This window comes from Hyaena hyaena, unplaced genomic scaffold (genome assembly GCF_003009895.1).
Source record: "Hyaena hyaena isolate Hyena2069 unplaced genomic scaffold, ASM300989v1 scaffold_1095, whole genome shotgun sequence".
NCBI lineage: Eukaryota > Metazoa > Chordata > Mammalia > Carnivora > Hyaenidae > Hyaena > Hyaena hyaena.
In genome coordinates this window covers 177,088-200,586 of record NW_024081729.1, presented here as the reverse complement: position 1 = coordinate 200,586, position 23,499 = coordinate 177,088, and the positions used below count along the sequence as shown (strand labels likewise).

At 40.3% G+C, this 23,499-nt stretch overlaps 1 protein-coding gene across 1 annotated transcript in view; it reads left to right on the top strand.

Annotated features, from left to right (window-relative positions):
• Nucleotides 1-6,565: 6,565 nt before the first annotated feature.
• The window catches only part of ZBTB11 (zinc finger and BTB domain containing 11), a 33,290-nt gene continuing 16,356 nt past the window's right edge, over nucleotides 6,566-23,499 (top strand). The window contains exons 1-3 of the mRNA XM_039222276.1: nucleotides 6,566-7,101; nucleotides 15,071-15,306; nucleotides 17,207-17,438. Coding sequence (XP_039078207.1) covers nucleotides 6,792-7,101; nucleotides 15,071-15,306; nucleotides 17,207-17,438 — 778 coding nt within the window. The 5' untranslated portion in view covers nucleotides 6,566-6,791. The remainder of the gene's footprint in view (nucleotides 7,102-15,070; nucleotides 15,307-17,206; nucleotides 17,439-23,499) is intronic.

Genomic DNA, 23,499 nt, shown 5'->3' with positions numbered 1-23,499 from the left:
TGTTTTTTTTTTTTACTATAAAAACAGGCAGAGGTGCCTGAGTGGCCCAGTCAAGTGTTGGAGTTTGGCTGAGGTCATGAACTCAACAGTTCATGAGTTCGAGCCCTAAGTCAGGCTCTGTCCTGACAGCTTGGAGCCTGGAGCTTGCTTAGGATTCTGTCTCTCTCTGCCCTCCTCCCCCACTCCTGTTCTGTCTCTCAAAAATAAACATTAAAAATTTTTTTAACAAATTGCACAAAACAGGCATATTGGGCCTACACAGTAATAGCTAAACTACAGAGGTAAGAATTTAAGACCTAGGTTTTTTTTTAATGCAATGTTTTTTAAATGTTTATTTTCAGAGAGTGCAGGCACATCAGTGGGGGATGAGGGCTGAGCAGAGAGAATTCTAAGCAGTCTCTGTTGATCAGCACAGAGCCTAGCAAGGGGCTTGATCTCAGGAATCATGGTATCATGACCAGAGCCAAAATCAAGAGTAGGACGCTTAACTAAGCCATCCAGATTCTCCAAAAGTAAATCTTTCTTAGGAATTTTTGTTGTTGAGTGAACAACTTTTCCATGGTAAATATTTGTTTCATTCACTGGTATTTCACCTATTACCAGTAGTTGCTAGCTGAGTTGAAAGTGCTTAAAACCTGGGGCACCTGGGTAGCTCAGTTGCTTAAGCCTGCAACTCAGTCTCAAATCTTGATCTCAGGGATGTGAGCTCAAGCCTAGTGTTGGTCTTCACACTGGACATACAAAGCCTACTTTAAAAAAAAAAGTGCTTAATGAGGCCCTGTGTGGCTTAGTTGGTTAAGTGACCGATTCAGGTCACAGTCTAATGGTTCGTGGGTTCAAGCCCCACATCAGGGTCTGCTGACAGGTCAGAGCCAGGAGCCTGCTTCAGATGGTCTCCTTTCTCTGCCTTCCCCCAATTGTGTGTTCACGTGCTCTCTCCATCTCCTCTCTCTCTAAAAGGTAAACATTAAAAAAACTTCAGCTGTGCTATTAATATTGAGCTGCTCTTTTTTTTGCCAGAAAATAAGCTTGAATGGAGAGTACAATTTTGTTAGCACAAAATAGAATATGCTTCCAAATTCCCAAAGTAGTTTGTTGAGCTGGGAATTAGAGCCATAGTTAAAATTGCAAAAAAAAAAGATTCAGTAGCCTGCTGACATTCAAGAGATAGTATGTGTAAAATGTGATAAGGAAGGGGCTCCTGGGTGGCTTAGTCGGTTTAAGCGTCCGACTTTCGCTTAGGTCATGGTCTCGCAGTTCGTGGGTTCGAGCCCCACGTCGGGCTCTGTGCTGACTGCCAGCTCAGAGCCTGGAGCCTGTTTCAGTCTGTGACTCCCTCTCTGACCCTCCCCTGCTCACGCTGTCTCTCTCTCTCTCTCTCCTAGAAATGAATAAAACATTAAAAAAAAATGTGATAAGGAAGAGTAATAATTTATGTTAAGAATAGGCTTGTGTTTCTATAGAATATAGATTTTTTTTTTTTTACAAATAGTTTATTGTCAAATTAGTTTCTACATAACACTCAGTGCTCATCCCCAAAGTGCCCTACTCCATGCCCATCCTCCCCTCCCCCCCACATCCATCAGTCCTCAGTTTTTGTCAGCATTCAAGAGTCATGGTTTGCCTCTCTCCCTTTCCCCCACCATTTCCGCCCTTCTCCCCCCTTGTTCCTCCGTCAAGTTCCTCCTAATCCTCCTATACGTGCAAACATATGATATTTGTCCTTCTCTGCCTGACTTATTTCGCTCAGCATAACACCCTCAAGGTCCATCCATGTTGCTACACATGGCCAGATTTCATTCTTTCTCATTGCCATGTAGTATTCCATGGTATAGATAAACCACATCTTCTTGATCCATTCATCTGTTGATGGACACTTAGGCTCTTTCCATGTTTTAGCTATTGTGGAGAGTGCTGCTATGAACACTGGGGTACATGTGCTCCTATGCCTCAGCATTTCTGGATCCCTTGGGTAAATTCCTAGCAGTGCTATTGCTGGGTCATAGGGGAGTTCTATTGTTAATTTCCTGAGGAACCTCCACACTGTTTTCCAGAGGGGCTGTACCAGTTTACATTCCCACCAACAGTGTAGGAGGGTGCCCGTTTCTCCACATCCTCGCCAGCATCTAGAGTTCTCTGATTTGCTCATTTTAGCCACTCTGACTGGTGTGAGGTGGTATCTCAGTGTGGTTTTGATTTGTATTTCCCTGATGAGGAGGGATGCTGAGCATCGTTTCATGTGTCTGTTGGCCATCTGGATGTCCTCTTTGGAGAAGTGTCTGTTCATGTCTTCTGCCCATTTCTTCACTGGGTTGTTTGTTTTTCGGGCGTGGAGTTTGGTGAGTTCCTTGTAGATTCTGGATATTAACCCTTTATCTGATATGTCATTTGCAACTATCTTTTCCCATTCCGTTGGTTGCCTATTAATTTTCTGGGTGGTTTCCTTGGCTGTGCAGAAGCTTTTAATCTTGATGAGGTCCCAACAGTTTATTTTTGCTCTTGATTCCCTTGCTTTTGGGGATGTGTCAAGTAAGAAGTTGCTGCGGTGGAGGTCAAGGAGGTTGTTTCCTGCTTTCTCCTCTAGGGTGTTGATAGTTTCCTGTCTCACGTTCAGGTCCTTTATCCATTTTGAGTTGATTTTTGTGCATGGTGTGAGAAAATGATCTAGTTTCATTCTTCTGCATGTTGCTGTCCAGTTCTCCTAACACCATCTGTTAAAAAGGCTGTCTTTTTTCCATTGGATATTCTTTCCTGCTTTGTCAAAGATTAGTTTGCTGTATATTTTTGGGTCCACTTCTGAGTTCTCAATTCTGTTCCATTGGTCTATGTGTCTGTTTCTGTGCCAATACCATACTGTCTTGAGGATGACAGCTTTGTAGTAGAGGCTGAAGTCTGGGATGGTGATACCTCCCGTTTTGGTTTTATTTTTCAGTGTTACTTTGGCTATTCGGGGTCTTTTGTGGTTCCATACAAATTTTTGGATAGTTTGTTCTAGTTTGGAGAAGTATGCTGGTGCAATTTTGATTGGAATTGCATTGAATGTGTAGAGTGCTTTAGGTAGTAATGACATCTTAACTATATTTATCTATAGAATATAGATTATCTTGGGGCACCTGGGTGGCTCAAGTCAGTTAAGCATCTGACTTTTTCCCTTAGGTCATTATCTCCCAGCTCTCAGCCTGCTTTGGATTCTGTCTCCCTCTCTTTGTCCCTTCACCACTCATGCTCTTTCTCTCAAAAGTAAACATTAAAAAATAAATCCTGTTATGTGCCACGGCCAAGTTGGAAAACTACAACAATGAACAAGCCACATCCTCATTTGAAAAACATGCTTTTACATATAGAAATACTTGGTGAAGGTAAAAATCAGACCTCAGCACTCCTCCCCTAAGCCCCCACATTCTATCCAAAGTGACAGAATTAATTATTCTGTCTAGTGCATGATAAATTCAAGCATTATTCTAGGTGTTGGGAATAAATAAAATACCCTTTTGGGGATTGAAAACTAAAAATCTAAAATCAGGGGCACCTGGGTGGCTTAGTCGGTTAAGCGTCCGACTTTCGCTTAGGTCATGATCTCGAGGTTCGTGGGTTCGAGCCGCGCGTCGGGCTCTGTGCTGACTGCCAGCTCAGAGCCTGGAGCCTGTTTCAGTCTGTGACTCCCTCTCTCTCTGGGCCTCCCCTGCTCACGCTGTCTCTCTCCTAGAAATAAATAAAAATATTTTAAAATAAAATCAACTTTAAAAATGCAAGATCCGGAGTACCTGGGTGGCTCAGTCATTTGCGCATCCGACTTTTGGCTCATGGTTCATGAGTTCAAGACCCGCAATTGGACTCTGCTGACAGTTCCGAGCCTGGAGCCTGCTTCAGATTCTGTGTCTCCCTCTCTCTCTGCCTCTCTGCTCACACTCTGTCTCTCTCAAGAATAAACATTTAAAGGGGCCTCTGGGTGGCTCAGTCCAGTTGGGCGTCTGACTTCAGCTCAGGTCATGATCTCACAGTTCGTGGGTTTGAGCTCGGTGTCAGGCTCTGCTGACACCTAGTCCAGAGCCTGGAGCCTGCTTTGGATTCTGTGTCTCCTCTCTCTGGCCCTCCCTTGCTCACGCTGTCTCTCTCAGAAATAAAAAACATTAAAATTTTTAAAAAGAATAAACATTTGAAAAATGCAAGATCCACTTGGTCTTGCCTATAGACCTATAAGATTTTTCTTGGAAAAACTTTTTTTTCATTTTTATGTGTAATGTTTTCTTTATGAAGTTACAAGGAAAATACCATTATTTAGCTGTGAACAAGGAAACTTAACCAATGAAACTATCCAACTTGAATTTGGAGCTACAGATTTCTAATTTTGGAATACAGGAAAAAAAATGTCCTTTTAACACACTGCTTTTTCTGACTTACATGACTTAAATAGGTGAAACTGTCAATTCTGATTGCCCTTGATTCCTGGGTAGTCTGCAGCCCAGGAGGAACTAGAAATAAAGAGTAAATACCTGTTCTAGAAAGATGGCAAGTTTAGCTTTTCTCAGGAAGACAATTAGACAACCTGTAAAACCTTTTTCTCCACATTGGCCTAAGGGCAATCCAAGTACAGCATGCTTCTAAATGCATTTCACGGTTGTTTTGGCAGAAACCCAACTGGGTGAAGGGGGATTTAAGTTTTTCTTCTCCATTTCCACAACTTAACTTTTTATTTAACTCTATTTTTTTTTAATTTAGGGGTTTTTTTTTGTTTTGTTTTAAAGAGTTGCAGCTATTTTAATGTTTATTTTTGAGAGGCAGAGAGACAGCATGAGTGGGGTAGGGGCACAGACAGAGACGGAGGGAGACAATCCAAAGCAGGCTCCAGGCTTTGAAGTGTCAGCACAGAGCCCAACGTAGGGCTCGAACTAATGAATAGACTTATGAGATCACGACCTACACCGAAGTCAGCAGCTTAACCGACTGAGCCAGCCAGCTGCCCCTTAAATTGTAGTTTTAAGGGTTGCCTGGGTGGCTCAGTCGGTTAAGCGTCCGACTTCCGCCCAGGTAATGATCTCACGGCTCTTGGGTTCGAGCCCCGCTTCAGGCTCTGTGCTGACAGCTCAGGCCTGGAGCCTGCTTCAGATTCTGTGTGTGTGTCTCTCTGACTCTCCCCTGCACACACTGTCTCTCTCCCTCTCTCTCTGTGTCTCTCTTCCCCTCTCTCCCAAATAAAACATTAAATAAATAAATTTAGTTTGAAAGGGAGTCGATTTCACAGTGTAAAAGTGATGATGGTGTTCTGGCCCAGCACAGTTCTTGGAGGGTTGATTTGGGTATCTGCTTTCGGTGACGCGCTCCAAAGAGGGGAGGGACGCATTTCTACCCTCCAATTCCTTCTTTCCTCAGCGGTCTCAGTCTGGGTTGAGTGACCCTAAGTAAATCCCTGATTTGGTGGTTAAGTCTTTCCTATACGTCTGGGAGCTCAGGTACCTACAGCCAGAATCTTATTCAAGAATCTTATTCAAGGATCCTGTCTCAAGTATCTAAGCCACCTGTTAATTCCTGCAACCCCAACCGCAAGTCCGCAGAGATTGGGTGCCTTCCTTATTTTTTCAGCCCAGTGCATTCAGCTGTTTGCTCCCTTTAATATGTCTGTGCAGGGTCAGAGAGCGTCACCCAGCGACTGCAGACTCCAGGCTGGGGAGGTGGGGCGGCCTGGAACTAGCAAGGCACTGTCAGTGCCTGACCCCAGTTGTTCAGTACGAAGTCCTGGCCTGTAGTCTTGTCTGCGCCACAGATTCAACCAACAGAGGGGTGACATGAGCCATCGCTCCAGGCTATCCGCTAAAGATGAGAAATAGGACCCGCACTGCACACTGGAAGAGGCAGTTCAAGTAACCTTGGCGTTTTATGCATTCAGTTAAATGTTAGGTGTAAAATGGAGAATTCCCCTCTCCCACGCTTACGGAAAAATATATGCAAATAAAGCTGTAAGAGTGCTAGCTACTCCTCATTGCCAACATCATTACCTTCAAATATAGAAAACTGCCCATATATCAGTCATTGCAGGAAAATCCCAACTACTCCATGGCTGATTTGGAGCCAAGTTTAAGTTTAGAAATTATTAACTCCTATCACTGAAGGACTTAGATTTGAAACGTTTACCTGCAAAATAAATTTACACGTAAATGTGGCTATCTTTGGTCTTGTGTCCATAGGCTTATATTTTACTAGGATCCTCAAAATCTTATGCTATTACGTTGTCGGGGGTCTCAGAAGGTAACTGGGGTAAAAAACAAGACTCCTCCACACCTTGGTGTCTATCGGACGGGATAACAACAGCCCACCAACTCCCACACGTGCTCAGAGCATGGGAAAGAAGGAAAAAATAAAAAGGGAAACTGCCAGGACTTAAGATGTCTGCTCAAAGCCGCGTCGGTCTCCCAGGAAGGGCCTACCCGCTTCCAAAATGTCCGCCCGCAGTCCTGACGTCACTCGGCAGGCTTCATCAAGCCAGAAAGCCTGTGCGCTCCAATCAGGACTCAGTCCCCTCACCCACTGCCCTTGATCACGTCACTTCCGGTGGTGCAGCAGCCATTTTGTCAGTCGCCAGCGGATCCCGCGCGCTGGAGAAGTGCAGTTCCCCCTGGTTACCAACTCGTCCGTTCTCCCTTCGCGCTGCGGGCGCTGTCGAAGAGCACTCACCACAGATACAGCCAAGCCGTTCCTCCCTGCGGTGTCGCCGCCGCTGTTGCATCCGTCCGGAGCTAGTGCGCTGTCTTCCTCCCCCACCACTGACAGGCGCCCTTAGGGAGCCGCCGTCAGAGATGTCAAGCGAGGAAAGCTACCGGGCCATTCTTCGCTACCTGACAAACGAGCGTGAGCCGTATGCTCCGGGCACGGAGGGCAATGTCAAGCGTAAAATCCGCAAAGCGGCCGCCTGCTATGTGGTGCGCGGTGGGACCTTGTACTACCAGCGGCGGCAGCGGCACCGCAAGACCTTCGCGGAGCTGGAAGTGGTGCTGCAGCCCGAGCGGCGCCGCGGGCTCATCGAGGCGGCGCACCTGGGCCCGGGCGGCACTCACCACACCCGGCATCAGACCTGGCATGACTTGTCCAAGACTTACTGGTGGCGAGGTAGGACCTCGCCCGTGGCGAGGGGGTGGGCGGCGGCCTGTTGCCCAGGCAAGGCCCGCCGTCGGAGGCGGGCCTGTCTGCGCACGAGCGAGTTGGAGGGTCCCAGACGCCCCTCGCCCGCCTAGCCTGCGCTCGCGGCGGAGTGGCTGCCAGGCGGAGCCGAGAGGGTGGGGGACGCGAAAGGAGCCGCACTTCCCACAGGAAGAAGGCCGGGGAAGCTGGGGGCGGGCCCTGGCCCGGGGTGGGGCGAGGCGAAGGGGGCTTCCCCGGGGGCCGGGCCTGCCGCCGGGAGGGGCCGGGATGTGCGGGCTGCGGCAGGCCCGCCTCCTTCGGCGGCGCCGGAGGCGGCGGCTGCTACCCTCCCCACGCGCTCCTGGGAGGCGATCGCGCGGAGCTACGTTTGTGCCTTTTAAAATCTTGTTCCTGCTGATTGTCTGGGGAAGGGACGGCCTGTCTCAAGCTTGGGCAGCTTGCCCCAGCCGTTTGAACTCGGATTTGGGCCTGCGGGTTTGAGGTTCTCTGGACCTGCTTGCCCGTATTCCTCAAATTGTGCTACTGCGGCGTAAATAAGCAAAAATGTAATCACACAGCTCATTCGAAATGACCGTATGGAAATAACTGTCTTCAGCCTCGATTTTAGGGCAAGAATTCAATGTAAAGAATAGCAGATGCCCTATCGTACTGAGTATTCCGTACTCTTCCTTTTGAAACTGTAAAAAGCGTTTTGGAAACAGTGAGGCACTATATATATATATATTTATACCCCTGACACTAAGGTCACTGTGGTTGTAACAGGAAATACTGAAGTTTTTTGACCACTTGGGAACCAGGTTAGGAAATGAGGTCAAGGGTCTTTGGCCTCTTTGCCGCCCTCATCCTCCACAAAGTTGATTCACGTTCAGACTGTTCACTTAGAATTAGTGAAAGTTTGCAGGCCCTGATAAGAGGTTTTGTTAAAGGAAGGATTCTTTAACATCAGTCTCCTTATGGCTCAGGGGAAATTACTAGTGTGGGTTGCTTATCCGTGATTAAAGAAATTCGACTACGGAGTAATTTCTGAAGTCAGTTCTTGAACTTTGTCATCAAGCCTAATTGACAAACTATTAGGTAGTCCTTCCTTTGTTCCTTAAAGAGTTCTTGTGTGTTTTCCAAAAACAAAACAAAACAAAAAACGACCCAGCTCTCTTCTTAAATGCATTCTCTCATTTTCTGTTTTAAAGCAGAATTTGAATTAAATTCCTCTAAAGGGACAAAAGTGTGAAGGATAAATACGGAGTAATTGCTGCGTTTTGTTAGGGCTAATTTGGTCAGACAGTTGTTTTCTTGAGCAAATGTCTCAGGTTTAATTCTTTATGACATGTTGGGAGCCTGGCTGGCTCAGTCAGTGGAGCTTGTGACTCTTGATCTAGGGGTCCTGAGTTCGAGCCCTACTCTGGGGGTAGAGATTACTTAAACATTTTTTTTTAAAATACTTATGACATGTTAATAATTATAATACAGCTAAAAGTATCATTGATCAGACTTTTAACATGCAGGCATAATCTGAGCCCTTAATTTGTTTTCACTTAATAAAATCATGTAAGATGGAAACATTTATCTCTGTTTCACATGAGAAAACTAAAAGCACCAGGTGGTTATATAGGTCAGAGGTCACACAGCTGATCTTTGTGATTTCATGCTTTTAACCACTGTTATATGGAGCTGTAAGGGTTTAGTGTTAAGAATTTTCATTCTGATATGTGAATGATATTGAATGCAGTTTAGAAGGGGGGTGGGTGTTTGTTTTTTGGTGTGTAGGGTCTTAAAAGACAAAAACAAAAAAAAACATGAGACCATGTTTATGTTTAATTTAAAAATGAAAGATATCCATTTGTGGTTTGTCTACCATTGTAAAACTTAAAAGTCATTAAACAACCAGAACAGCTATTCTTGAAGTACCAGTCATCAGTAAGGTAGTGAACCCCTGGCAAGGGAGACCCTGAGATCCTTCCAGAAGATCCACAAAGTCAAAATTATTCTCATGATAATTCCAAGGCATTATTTGCCTTCTTTTCTCATTGTTTTCCAAGTCTGCGGTGGAGTTTTCCAGAGGCCATGTGACATGTCATATATGGCAATAAATTGATTGCAAAAGCATATATGATAATCTGTTTTCTGTTAAACCACACATTAAAAAGATATTCAAAAATGTAAAGCAGTACCCCTCTTTTCACTAATTTTTTATGTGGAAATTAGTGATTTTTTATAAAATGCTATTTTGTTGACATGTAATGAGTTTTTATTTGATCTCATTACTTTTATTATTTTTGTCATACCTCCTTTAAAATAATAATGTGGAGCACCTGGCTGGTGTAGTCTGTAGAGCATACATATAACTCTTGGTTGTGAGTTCAAGCTCCACATTAAGCATAAAGCTTAAAAATAATAATAATAAAAGAATTCATAATAAGCATCTGAGAAGTTTGCTCTCAATTAGTAGCTATTCATTTTATTTTTACTTTATTTTATTTGCCCTCAATTAGTAGCTATTCATATCGATACTTAGTATATTAACACTTGAGTTGTTTCCTTGTTTCTATGTGAGATATATATACTCCAAAGCCCTTGTAGACTGTTTATCTGAAAACTAGTAAGATTTGGGGCGCCTGGGTGGCTTAGTCGGGTAAGCGTCCGACTTTCGCTTGGGTCATGATCTCGCGGTTCGTGGGTTCAAGCCCCGCATCGGGCTCTGTGCTGACTGCCAGCTCGGAGCCTGGAGCCTGTTTCGGAGTCTGTGTCTCCCTCTCTCTCTGACCCTCCCCTGCTCACGCTGTCTCTCTCTCTCCAAAAAAAAAAAAAAAAAAAAAAAAAAAAAAATAAAAAAAAAAAAACTAGTAAGATTTGATCATTGTATGTGGAAACTAATTTGACAATAAACTATTTGTGTAAAAAAAAAAAAAAAGATTTGATCATTGTAGATGCCAAAGTAAGAACTATTTCAGAGTGAGAAGTTGTATCAAGGACAATTTACGGAGATTCATAATTTATTCTGCTTTTTTTTGGAATGCTGCTGTCATAAGATATATTCTAGTGTTCAGGCAAGTTTGTAGCAGTTTTCCTCCTTTGAGCACAGTTGAAAAACTGTCTTTCAGTGCCTAGAAGTTTATATATAGCAAATTTCAGTATGTAAAATGTTAACAATTATTCTCACCCCCCTCCCAACACACACATAAGCCCTCTTATTTTATATTATACGTGCTCGAGTTTCAAAATGATTCTCTTCCCTGCCTCCATCAGATGCTGATGCATAGGTATCTACAGTGAAATGCTTCCAGAATGTGAAGAAAGAAATTAGGAGGGGAAACAAAGATTAAACTAGCCAAAAAAAAAAAAAAAAAAAGTAATAGGTCAAATTAGCTACCTGCAGAAGTCCCTACCCTAAGAACTGACTTGTTTTTGTTTAGAATAATGGGATAAATGGATGCTGCTGTTACAGAGTCTAGAAGAGTTTGTAATCTCTAGAAAATCCACCAAAAACTGTGCCTTTGTAACTATAACTTACCACTTGTAACCTCTCTGAAGAAAACAAAACAGAAGAATACATAGCATGGAACTAGAACTGAGAGCCCCTGAACTGGGGGTGGTCATTGTATCTAAAACTGACAGTAAGAGAGGCTCTTGAACAGCTGATAGTGTTGTGCCCGAATCGCGAGTCCCCAGAGACCTCCAAGGAGCCAACACTGATGCAAGTACATAAGGGTCTTTATTATAAGCTCTAGCAGGGGCTCACCCTTCTATACTGGCAGAGCGGCAGCAAGAAGCAGCCCTGAACAATAGCGAGCAGGGTTTTTATGGGGTAAGGGATGGGGGTGTTACAGTGCACACGCTGTACGTATAGCATCATCACATAAGCACCAATCATAATTGTACAACACCCATGGTTATAGTTTTGACCATTCAGTATCAGTGAGGCGTCCATTACTTTTGGCTTGGCGGGACCCAATCATGACCTTTGAGAATGCTTTGAAAATGACCAATTATAAGGTGAGCTCAAAGGGCCTACCTGGGGTTTAGGCAAGCGGTGAGTGATTGGCTGGTTTGTACAGAGTAACTACCTGCAGTTCCCAGCCCTGACTCAGACCACAGGAATGTTACACATTTCTTTTGATTGGCTGATCCAAGGGTGGTCCTGAGGGTGGCTTCAGCTGAAGCTTCTCCTGGAACTGGGCTACATGCAGCCGCAGCCAGAGGTTGCTCTTAATGGAGGACTTAATTTCAGGCTCCTCAATAGAAGCAAATTGTTCATTTTGGCAAATAGATCTCTGAGGCATTGGTTCTTGACCCAGGAATGATTTTACTTCCCAGGGAATGTCTAGCTATGTCTGGAGACAATTATGGTTGTCATAACTGGTGGTGGTGGTTGAGGGGTTGCTATTGACATCCAGTTGGGTTGAGGTTAGGAATGCATCTGAACATTATACAGTAAAAATGGACAGGACAGCCCTCTACACCCCTCCCCCCACCAGCAAGAAATCATCTGGCCCACAGTGTCAACACTGCTGAGGTTGAGAAACCCTGCTCTAGAGTGAGAAGTTGTTCCTCAAGTTGTTTTATTAGAGAACTACCCACTAAAGTCTTTCATCTTTCTTTGTTTTGATTCTGTGCTCAGTGAAGAATCTTTTAATGGTAACTTGGTGTTTTATGTGAGGTTTTTGTTTTTGTTTTTTTTCTTTTTCAGTACCAGAGAGGTTGATCAGTGAGTATTGCTGTATTTAACAAACACATAGTAGCTACGGTGTGTCAGATAGTGTTCAGAGTGCTTTTAAATTTTAACATTTATCGTAACAACACCATGGTGTAAGTACCGTTATCCCCATTTTGCAATTGATGACACATAGGCACAGAGAGGTTTGGCTAGTTTTGCCATGGGTTCAGATTTTGCTGCATGAGTAGTTTCAATCCTTTGCAGTCATGTAGGAAATTAACTGTGTTTATACGTTAATGTCTTTTTAGTGATTATCTTGAGCCAGTCTTTCAGCTTAAATCTGGATGAACCAAAGAGGTCAGGGTTTTGAATCATTAAATCTGTTTTTTTAATGTTTTTTAAATTTATTTTCTGAGAGAGAAAGAGAGAGGAGAGAGAGAGACAGCATGAGTAGGGGAGGGTCAGAGAGAGAGAGAGGGAGACACAGAATCTGAAACAGGCTCCAGGTTCTGAGCTAGCTGTCAGCACAGAGCCCGACGCCAGGCTCAAACCCACGAACCGTGAGATCGTGACCTGAGCTGAAGTTGGGCGTTTAACGGACTGAACCACCCAGGGCACGCCTCTAAGTATTTTTTTTTCTTTTACTTTTAAATATATATTCTATTACATGTGTCATCTTCCTTTCATATACCTTTTTATTCTTTTCACTGAAGTATAGTTGGCCTATAATATTATACAATATATTAGTTTCAGGTGTATATAGCATAGTGATTCAACAATTATATACGTAGTAAATGTTTACCATGATAAGCTTAGGTGCCATCTATTGCCATAGAAAGTTACTACCATATTATTGATTATATCTCCATGCTGTACTTTTTTTTGTTTAATGTTTTATTTATTTCTGAGAGAGAAGACAGCATGAGCAGGGGAGAGTCAGAGAGAGAGAGGGAGACACAGAATCTGAAATAGGCTCTGGCTCTGAGCTAGCTGTCAGCACAGAGCCCGGCACGGGGCTCGAACCCACAAACTGTGAGATCATGCCCTGAACCAAAGTCGGACGCTTAACTGACTGAGCCATCCAGGTGCCTTTTTGTTTGTTTTTTTGTTTAATGTCCATGCTGTACTTTTCATCCCCATGATTTATTCCGTGATTTCTTTATAGTTGGAAGTTTGTATTTGTACTCTCTTGCTTTTTTTTTTTTTTTATTGTGGTAAGATACACAATATAAAATTTACTGTTTTAAGTGTAAAGTTCAGGGGCATGGAGTACATTCACATTATTATGTGACCATCATCACTCTTCAGAAATTTTTCATCACCCCAACTCATTTACTCTTTTTTTTTTTTTACAAAGAGAATGAACATCTTTTTCATTTTTCTTTCTCTTTTCTTTCCTTCTTTTTTTGTTTTTAAGTAAGCTTTACACCCAGTGTGGGGCTTGAACCCATGATCACGAGATCAAAAGTGGCATGCTCTACAAACTCAGCCAGCCAGGCACCTCCATTTATCCTCAATTGTATGTAAAATATATATCCACCCAGCCTTTTTATCATTTTTAAACATCTTCTCACTGTATACTTCATACAGGTATAGACTTTTATTGACTTTTGCATTTTCAGACATTAGAATATATTCTCTAAATACTCACATGTAAATGCCTTTTTATGGAAATATTATTTAATCCTGACCAAGTATTTTCTGAGTTATGTTCTGGGGGGGGGGAGGTGGGGAAAGGATCTATGAATAAGTAAAGTTGGCAAATTTCAGTTTAAACCTCTGTCTTCACTTTAGAACTCTTAGAGCTTTGAATATGATATCCATTATGTGTGTGTAAAATGAGAATATAATTTTGTGAATTAGTCTGGTGTGTACTTTTTTAGTAAGTATGGCACATAATACAATTTTAGGAACGCTGCTTGAATATTATCTGAAGGTTGAAAAGGAACCATGGTATAATTTGACATCTTGAAATTGTTTTCAGGAACTTACTATATACCTCTGTATCATTTTAGCTAAGTAATGAGCCTTTTTTTTTTTTCATTTGTATTTTATGTGGGGATTGTAGGGGGAGAATTTTCTGACACAATGATGACAAATGTATTCCTGGGTAAGTAGTATAATATACTGAAAATCAGGTGGCTTTTGGAGACCCAGTTATGAAGTTTTTACTAGTTGCAACTTTGGACAAGTTTCTTACCTCTTAGGCTTCATTCTTCTCATTTGTAGAATGATAGTTAATTGGTCCTACCTTACAAGGAAGATGGTATGTGTAAGCATTCTCCCTGCTCCTTGCCCCGCCCTGACATGCTGAACTACAAGTTGAAATTCACAATAGGGTTTTGTGAGTGGATTGTGTACAAGCAACTTTTGTTAAGATTGTGTATGCTCTGGGGGCCTGGGTGGCTCAGTTGGTTAAGCTTCTGACTCTTGATTTCTGCTCAGGTCATGATCTCATGGTTCATGAGATAGAGTCCTGCATCAGGGTCTGTGCTAACAGTGTGGAACTTGCTTGGAATTCTCTCTCTCTCTCTCTCTCTCTCTCTCTGCCCCTCCCCCACTCGTGCTTTCTCTCTCTCTCAAAATAAATAAACTTAAAAAAAAAAATACTGTGTCCTGCTATGTGCCTAGCACTCAAAACAAAACAAAAACTGTCATTTCATACAACGCTAAAATCTCTTAGCTTTCAAAAATGAGATTTATTTTACACTCTCATTACAAGTTGTGATTGTAGTTCAGGTTGCAAATTCACTCCACCTGTCTTTTCATCTGCAATTCAGGCTAAATGGTGGCATCCATCTGGAACATGCTGTTATTTGAGAGAAGGGACAAAGATCAGAGTACTGATGAGAAAAAGTGCCTCTTAATGTTTCTGTGATATGGCACACATTGTATTTATTTATATTCCATTTGACCAAAGCAAATTGCATGATCAGGCCTGTTGATAGTAGGGCAGAGTGGTAATCACATCATGTTATTGTTCATGAAGATCATATTGGCATTTTCATATAATTTCTGTAGCATGAATGAGTTGCAGCTCACATGGATATGGGTACTGGTATGTAATCATATGGGGGGGAAGCAAATAACTAGAAATCAACAAAATCAGCATGGAAACAAACCATCATATATAACCTTACATCTGTGAAAAAATGTACCTTGCATTCTAAAGAAATCACTGTTACATATTTTGGAGCACCAGTTTTTTATAGATTAAATAACCAAAAATAATTTCAAATGACAACAGTATTAAATTTGACTTGTTAATTTTTATTTGTATTCTAGGTATATTAAAGCAAGTGAAAGATTACATTAAACAGTGTAGCAAATGCCAGGAAAAACTAGATCGTTCCCGTCCAATATCAGATACTTCAGAAATGTTAGAAGAATTGGGACTAGACCTTGAGTCTGGAGAAGAAAGTAATGAATCAGAGGATGATCTGAGCAATTTTACTTCAGCTCCAACTACAGCCTCCAAGCCTGCAAAAAAGAAGCCAGTATCCAAACATGAACTTGTATTTGTAAGTAGAACTTTCCATTCAGCTTTTACATTTGTAGTTAACGTATTAGTATATTTGTACTCTTCCTGAATTTTTTCTTAAAGTACCGAAGCTGCTTGACTCTTGGCACTGACGTTGAAAATTTAAGTAAATCTTTGTCTTAGGTAATACACTCTGTATTACATACACTAAAAGTATGCTAATATTGCTTTTTCATTAATCATAAATATTCCTGTAGTTAATTCTCTTTAGAATGTAGGTTGTTGGTTTGTTAATCATTCTTCCTGCCTTATTTTATTTTTTAAATGTTTGTTTATTTTTGAGAGAGCACATGTACGTGCCCACAAGAGCAGAGGAGGAGCAGAGAGAGGAAGACAGAGGATCTGAAGTGGGCTCTGTGCTGAGAGCAGAGAGCCACATATGGGACTTGAACTCAAGAAGTGTGAGATCATGACATGAGCCAAAGTCAGATGCTTAACTGACTAAGCCACCCAGGTGCCCGCTTCCTGCCTTTTTAAATGGTATATTGGTGGGGCCACCTGGGTGGCTCAGTGGGTTAAGTGTTGGACTCTTCATTTCAGCTCCTGATCTTGAGGTTCATGAGATTGAGGCCCATGTTGCGCTATGTACTGACAGTGTAGAGCCTTCTTGGGATTCTCTCTCTTCCTCTCTCTCTGCCCCCTCCCCTGCTCTCTCCTTCTCTCATTCTGAAGATTGATTAAATAAATAAATAAATAAATAAATGGTATATTGGTACAGGTAGACAGTATGTTTCTGGAAGCAATCTTTAGGTCATGAAACAAGGTAAAATAAACTGGCTAGGTCTTGGGGCACCTGGGTGGCTCAGTCAGTTAAGTGTCCAGCTTCAGCTTGGATCATGATCTCACAGTCTGTGAGTTCAAGCCCTGCTTTGTGTTCTCTCTCTCAAAAATAAACATTAAAAAAAAAATTGGTGGGGCGCCTGAGTGGCTCAGTCGGTTAAGCGTCCAACTTCAGCTCAGGTCATGATCTCACGGTTCATGGGTTCGAGCCCCGCGTCGGGTTCTGTGCTAACAGCTAGCTCAGAGCCTGGAGCCTGTTTCAGATTCTCTATCTCCCCGTCTCTCTGACCCTCCCCTGTTCATGCTGTCTCTCTCTCTCAGAAATATATAAAACATTAAAAAAAAAAAAAAAAACTGGCTGGGCACCTGGGTGGCTCAGTAGATTGAGTGTATGACTTCGGCTCAAGTCATGATTTCATGGTTAGTGGGATCACTACATCAGGCTCACTGCTGTCACCATAGAGCCTGCTTTGGATCCTCTGTCCTCCTCTATCTAGCCTTCCCCCACTTACAATCTCTCTTTCTCAAAAATGAATAAACATTAAAAAAAAAAAAATAGCTAGGTCTTTGTATTTTACCCGCATCACTTTCATACATCATTAAGTTTCTGACTAGTAAGAAGAGGCAGCAAGAAGTGAGATGCAGGAACATAGCAGAAAATAGTGAGAATGATCTTTTTATTTAAACATATAGGTAATAAAGAGTATCTGGCTATTTCTTCATATTAATTAGTGGTGCCTTTAAAAGTGAATAATTGGGGCGCCTGGGTGGCTCAGTCGGTTAAGCATCTGACTTCGGCTCAGGTCATGATCTCTTGGTTCGTGGGTTCAAGCCCTGCGTCGGGCTCTGTGCTGACAGCCAGCTCAGAGCCTGGAGCTGTTTCAGATTCTGTTTCTCCCTCTCTCTCTGACCGTCCCCTGCTCACGCTGTATCTCTCTCTCTCTCTCACTCTCTCTCAGAAATAAATAAAACATTTAAAAATTTTTCAGAAAATAAATAATTAAATAAAAGTGAATAATGTGTCACATTTTAAGTTCTGTTAAAGGTAGAAGTACAGATAATAGATAATATAACTCTTGATCTTCAACTTATTTTGATAGGTTGACACCAAAGGAGTGGTGAAACGTTCTTCTCCAAAACATTGTCAGGCTGTCTTAAAGCAGCTCAACGAACAGAGACTCTCCAACCAGTTCTGTGATGTTACTTTGTTAATTGAGGGAGAGGAGTACAAAGCTCATAAATCTGTTTTGTCAGCTAATAGTGAATATTTTCGAGATCTTTTTATTGAGAAAGGAGCTGTTTCCAGTCATGAGGCAGTGGTGGATCTTTCTGGTAAGTATTTTCTAATACTATTGCTTTTTGTGTATAAGTACCTACTAGAAGATGGGTGTGTGTATGTCTTAGAAACTCAGGGTGTGTGCTGCAGTGGGAGAAGCCCGCTTAGAGCAGCAGACTAAGGTGAATTGAAAAAGTCCTTCCTCAAGCTTTCCAAGGTATGGTTCTGCGAAATGCTGTCATTTTCTGTCACTACCTCTTAGGTGAGACAGATGTAGTGGTAGAAAAATTTCTGACCTTTACATGGCTAAAAACAGTTTGAGAGAAATACATAACTGCATCAGTGCTATATTACACTAAGTGAATATGTTACTTAAAATTGTTTGTTAAAAAAAATTGATTGCCTGTATCTGTGTTGTGGAACATGTAATAATAGAACACTTTTGTAGGTCTGTTTTTTATTGTTTAAAATTAATTATTAGAGTTCATTAGGTTCAGTAATCAAACTGTTGATGTACAATAACCAAAATTCCAGGTGTGGCTTCTTTTCTTTGATTTTATTATTGTTACTATAAATGAATAATTTGACTTTCTTTTGACTCACTAGAATTTATATATTGGCTTAGGAGTCAACAAATGAAAATTTTTAGGAAGAATTAAAATAGGTAACCTTATTTATACATTTCTCATAATATTAACTTACTGTTAACTCTTGATTACTGAATTACTGACATGACTGTGTGAAATATCATTTCCCTTTTCTGAAACAAAAAAAGTGACTTTATCCAGATTTATAAATACTTACCTAGTTAACCACTGATCCTTTTCTACCTTACGCTTTTTAAACTCTCTTCTTCTGGGAAGACAAATACATGTATTTTTCCTTAGCAGTAGCTATGTGTTTAATTATTAGAAAATATGTATTAAGCATCCACTATGTGTGAGGAGCTAGCCTAGGTCTGGGGATATAATGGTGAGCAAAAACTTTCATGGATCATGGAATTGTATTATTACATTTTAGATTAGTGATAATTTACTTTGTTCTGGGTTTGGTGACTCAAGAGAAAATATGTCTTCTACTGGGTCCTCTGAATAATAAAACTCATCATGGATATAGTTGTAGGTTTTTTTAATGTTTATTTTTGAGAGAGAGAGAAAGTGTGCACAAGTGGGGGAGGGGCAGAGAGGGAAGGAGACAGAGAATCTGAAGCAGTCTCCACACTGTCTGCGCAAAAGTCTCCTGGGGGGCTGGAACCCATGAACTGTAAGTTAAGGACCTAAGCCGAAGTCAGACACTCAACCAACTGAGCCACCTAGGTACCACGGATATAGTCTTTTGACATAAGTTAGCTTTGGAATTTTTTTTATCTCTCATGTATCTGAAGTAGAAAGAGAGAAGTGTATGAGTATTGCTTTTTCAGTTTCTCAGCAGCTTATAGCAAAAGAAGTAACTGCCCCATATTAAGTGCAGTGCAGCCTCCTATTATTCCCACAACATTCCTCATTTGTTCTTCATTCTTTATGCTTGTGTTTACATATTGTCCAGCAAATATAATGTAAGTTAATAGGTTAAATAAATAAATTTTACTTGGTTCAGATATTAAGTGAAGAGTGTAAAATATGTATACAGAATAAAAAAATGTGTATCTTTTTTAATTACCTAGTTAACGTAGTTGAATTAATCATTGTTTTCTTTTGTTAATGCTTGTAAAAAAATTTCTCTGTACAAAGTCAAAGCTATGTTTATAGCTTTTTTTTTTTATAGGTTTATAGGGTTTTTTTGTTGTTGTTAACATTTATTTATTTTTGAGAGTCAGAGAGAGAGCACAAGTGGGGGAGGGGCAGAGAGAGAAGGAGATACAGAATCTGAAGCAGGTTCCAGGATCCTAGCGAGCTCTCAACACAGAGCCCGACATGGGGCTTGAACTCACAAACTGTGAGATCATGACCTGAGCTGAAGTCAGTCGCTTAACCGACTGAGTCACCCAGACGTCCCTATAGATTGTTTTAAATTTTCAAAGTTGTTCTTTTGTTTATAGTTTTCATTCTATTCAGAATTTATTTTAATTGGTGTAAGATAGGTCTTTGACTTCATTTTCCCCTCATTTTGATCATTGCTTGTCTCAGAACCCTTTAGTGAAAAACTCCGTCCTCTTCTTGCCAGTTGATGACACAAAATTCTCTTACAAAACAAATTTCCACATATTTGGTACCAATTCTAGGCATTGTTCTAGTCTATAGGTGGTCTCTTTTATGGTATTTTCACGTGATCTTAATTACCTTAGCTCTATACTAAGAAAAGTCTCTTACTTCTGTTACTCAGGTGGGTGTTCAGTTCATAACCCTTTGGTCTTCCATATAAACTATAAAAGCACTTGTAAAGTACACACACAAAATACTGTATTTTGATAGAGATTACATTGAATGAATAAAGTTTTAGAGATGTTCCCATAACAGTCTCAAACATCTTTGTAGGATTATTCTAGGGTACTTTATATGTTTCGAAACTATTATATTTTTTTCTTAAAATTATGTAATTTCAGATGTATTTGTGGTGTGTATTTTATATACTATATATATACAGTAATACTGCCAATTCCCTTAGCATTTATGGATTCTTTGAGGTTTTCCATATAAAAAATATATTATTTGCTAATAGTAATGGTTTTGTTTCTACCTTTCTAGTCTTTATATTTTGAAATTGTTTTCTTGCTTTACAGTGCTGTCCTGGACCTCAAAAAAATACAGTTGAATAGAAGTAGTAATAGAGTGTTCACTTACCACTTTCCCGTTTCTAAAGAAAATGCTTTTTTACCATGAAGTATCATTTGGTAAATGTTTTAATAGATAACCCTTTACTTCTTTAACATTAAGGAAATTCTCTCTAAAAATGGTGTTGGTTTGTAACTCCCTGCGGAGGTTCTAAAGCATAATCTAAAACTGTGCCCCATGTATGGGGTGCCTGGATGGCTCAGTCAGTTAAGTGTCTGGCTCTTGATTTTTTGTCAGGTCAATGATCTCATGGTTCTTAAGATCGAGCCCCATGTCAGGCTCTACAGTGAAAATTCGGAGCCTGCTTGGGATATTCTCTCTGTCTCTCTCTCTTCCTCCCTCTCCCTCTCTCCCCTCTCCTGTCACACATGCACTCTGTCTCAAAATAAATAAACTTAAAACATGTAAGTAACACTACTGCCCCTCTGTACACAGAGGGCAGGAAGAGACTGAAGAAAGAGACCACTCCAGATGGGTAGGTGGCAGGTTTCATAAACAAGGGAACTTCTGAATGAGGATTGTCCTGGGTGGCTGCAGGATGAGTAGATCTCTATGCCAGAATCATAAGTAAAAGTTTATATACAGACCTTAACTATGTTTAGGTAACTGTCATGTATACAGGAGGCCTTAACTGGGCTCAGTCATGTACCCAGTCCAGATAGCCTCAATACCACATTTCTGTCTCAAAGCTGTATTCTTGGAGCAGCTTCTGGGAATAGAGCGTTCATGTGAAACACATTCCAGTAACAGGGGAGGGGCAGGGAGCCTCCAGTTCCCTGCGTCCAGCTGAAGGGTCTGCTGGAAGTCAAGTCTTCCTGATGACCTTCTTTCACAGTGTTGATTTATCACATATTTTTTTCGGTATTTATTGAAACCATCTTTATTTTTACCATTCTGTTAATGTGGAAATTACAGTGATTTTCTGTTAAACCAGTTTTTCATTCTTGAAATAAATCTAGTTCTGTCATGTTATATCACATTTTTTATAAATTGCTGTTTGGTTAATTACTGTTGTCTAGACTGTTTTCATGTATATTCATGAATAATTAATTCTTTTTTCTTTTTCATACTATTTCATGTTTTAATATCACAGTTGGTCTAGTCTTATAAAATATATACTCCCTTCATTTTTTAGATACACTGAAATAGTTACTGTGTGATTAGAACTATGTTTCTTGAATGTTTGGTAGAATGGTAGCTAAAATTACCTGGGCCTGTAATGGAGTTGTGGGGAAGATTTTTAAGTACTAATCTGACATGTTTAATGGTTAAAGAATTATTCAATTCTCTATTTCATCTTAAGTTATTTATAGAAAGTTACATTTTTGCCAGAATTTGGTTCATTTCATCTATATTTTCAAGTTTATTGGCATAAAATTTAATTCAAATTTTAAATACTACTGTCTTCTACACATTTCCTGTCAGTGTAGATTGGTTATTTGTGCCTTTTCTCTCATTTCTTAACCTTTTTTTCTTTCTTTTTTTAAATGTAAGCTCTACACCCAATGTAGGCTGGGGCTTGAACTTAGGATCCCAAGATCAAGAGTCTCATGACTGACTGAGCCAACCAGGTGCCCTTTCTTTCTTTTCTTTCCTTCTTCCTTTCTCCTTCTTCCCTTCCTTCCTTTCTTTCTTTTCCCTTACATTTTTTTACTAGATGTTTACTGATTCTTTTTTTTATTTTTATTTTGCCAATTTGGGCCCACTGCCTGTTTTTGTAAATAAAGTTTTATTGGGGACAGCCACACCCATTCATTTTCCTTGTCTGTGGCTGCTTTTGAGCTTATAAAGGCAGAATTGAAAAATTCCTACATAAACCAGCGACCCCTAAAGCCTAACATATTGTTTATCTGGCTCTTTACAGAAAAACTTGGCTTATCACTGAGCCAAAATATGAGTTTTTTAAAGTTAAAGAATTGACTTTTATGCATATATATAATTCAAGATTTTTATGTAAATAACTGAGGAAACCAGTAAGATGCTAAAACTTTTTAATAGAATTTGAAGAAAAAATTCTTTCAGCCAATCAGTGGTACAGGTACAATAACACTGCTCTTAGTACCTGATAGTCTTTTTTTTTTTTACCTCTTACAAAGTTTTGACTAATTTTTCTTAACATACCTTTTGAAGAACAGTTACATTAATCTTCCTTTTACCATATTTGAACATTATTCTCTCTCTCTCTTTTTTTTTTTTTTTAAGTAAACTCTTCAGGTGCCTGGGTGATTCAGTCTGTTGAGTGTCCAACTCTTGATTTTGGCTCAGGTCATGATCTCCCAGTCCTGAGATCAAGATCTACTGAGCCCAAGGCCCTGGCATTGGATACGGAGCAAGCTTAAGATTCTCTCTGCCCCTCCCTCACCTGCACACATGCAAGTAAATAAGTAAACAAAACAAAGTAAGGTCTTCATGTAACATGGGGTTCAAACTTAAAACCCTGAGATCAAGAGTCACGTGCTCTACCAACTGAGTCAGGAGCCCCTGTTACTGTTTTTTTTTTTTTTTCCCGTTGTTAAATATAGTGCTTAACCCATTAACTCCCATCCTTTCCAACTTTCTAGTTTTCAGTATTGCAGGCTATAAATTTCTCTTTAATACTGCAGATTTGTTGCTTTTAATCCTACATGTGGTCTATTTTTATAAGTTTCATTTTGCTTGAATCGAATGTAAATGTTTTCAGTTGGAAGCAATATTTCAATATATTGTAGCTTGTTAATTCTCTACTGATTATTTTGTGTGCGTGATCTTTCAGGTTTTTATTTGAAGTTTATTTGTTTTGAGAGAGAGAAAGCTCATATGCATGAGAGTGTTGAGCAGGGGAGGGGCAGAGAAAGAGAGAATCCTAAGTAGGCTCTACACTGTCAATGCAGAGGCCCATGCGAGGCCCAAACCCACGAACCATGAGATCATGCCCTGAGCCACACTGGTGCCCCTGGATCTATCAGTTATAGACAGAGGTGCTTTAGAGTGTTAACTAGTGTGATTCCTTTGTTACTGAGTTTCTTCAGCTTTTGTTTTACATATCTTGAGGACATGTTATTAGATGCAAAAAAGTTTAGGATTTCCTTTTGTCATTATGTAATGGCCCTTTTTATCTTTTGGAATACTTTTTACCATCAAAATCTTGTAAACAGTATTTTTTATTTTTCTGTTTTGACTGCTTTAGTAAATGTTTTTTGGACATGTAACAATACTTTCATAATTATTTGCCTAGGGTATCTTTCTTCCATCTTTTATTTTTCAACCTTTTTGTATCTTAAGATTTTAGATTTCTCTTTAAACATCATCATTTCTGGATTTTGTTCTTTTTTTTTTTAATTTTTTTAATCTTTTTTTTTTTTTTTTT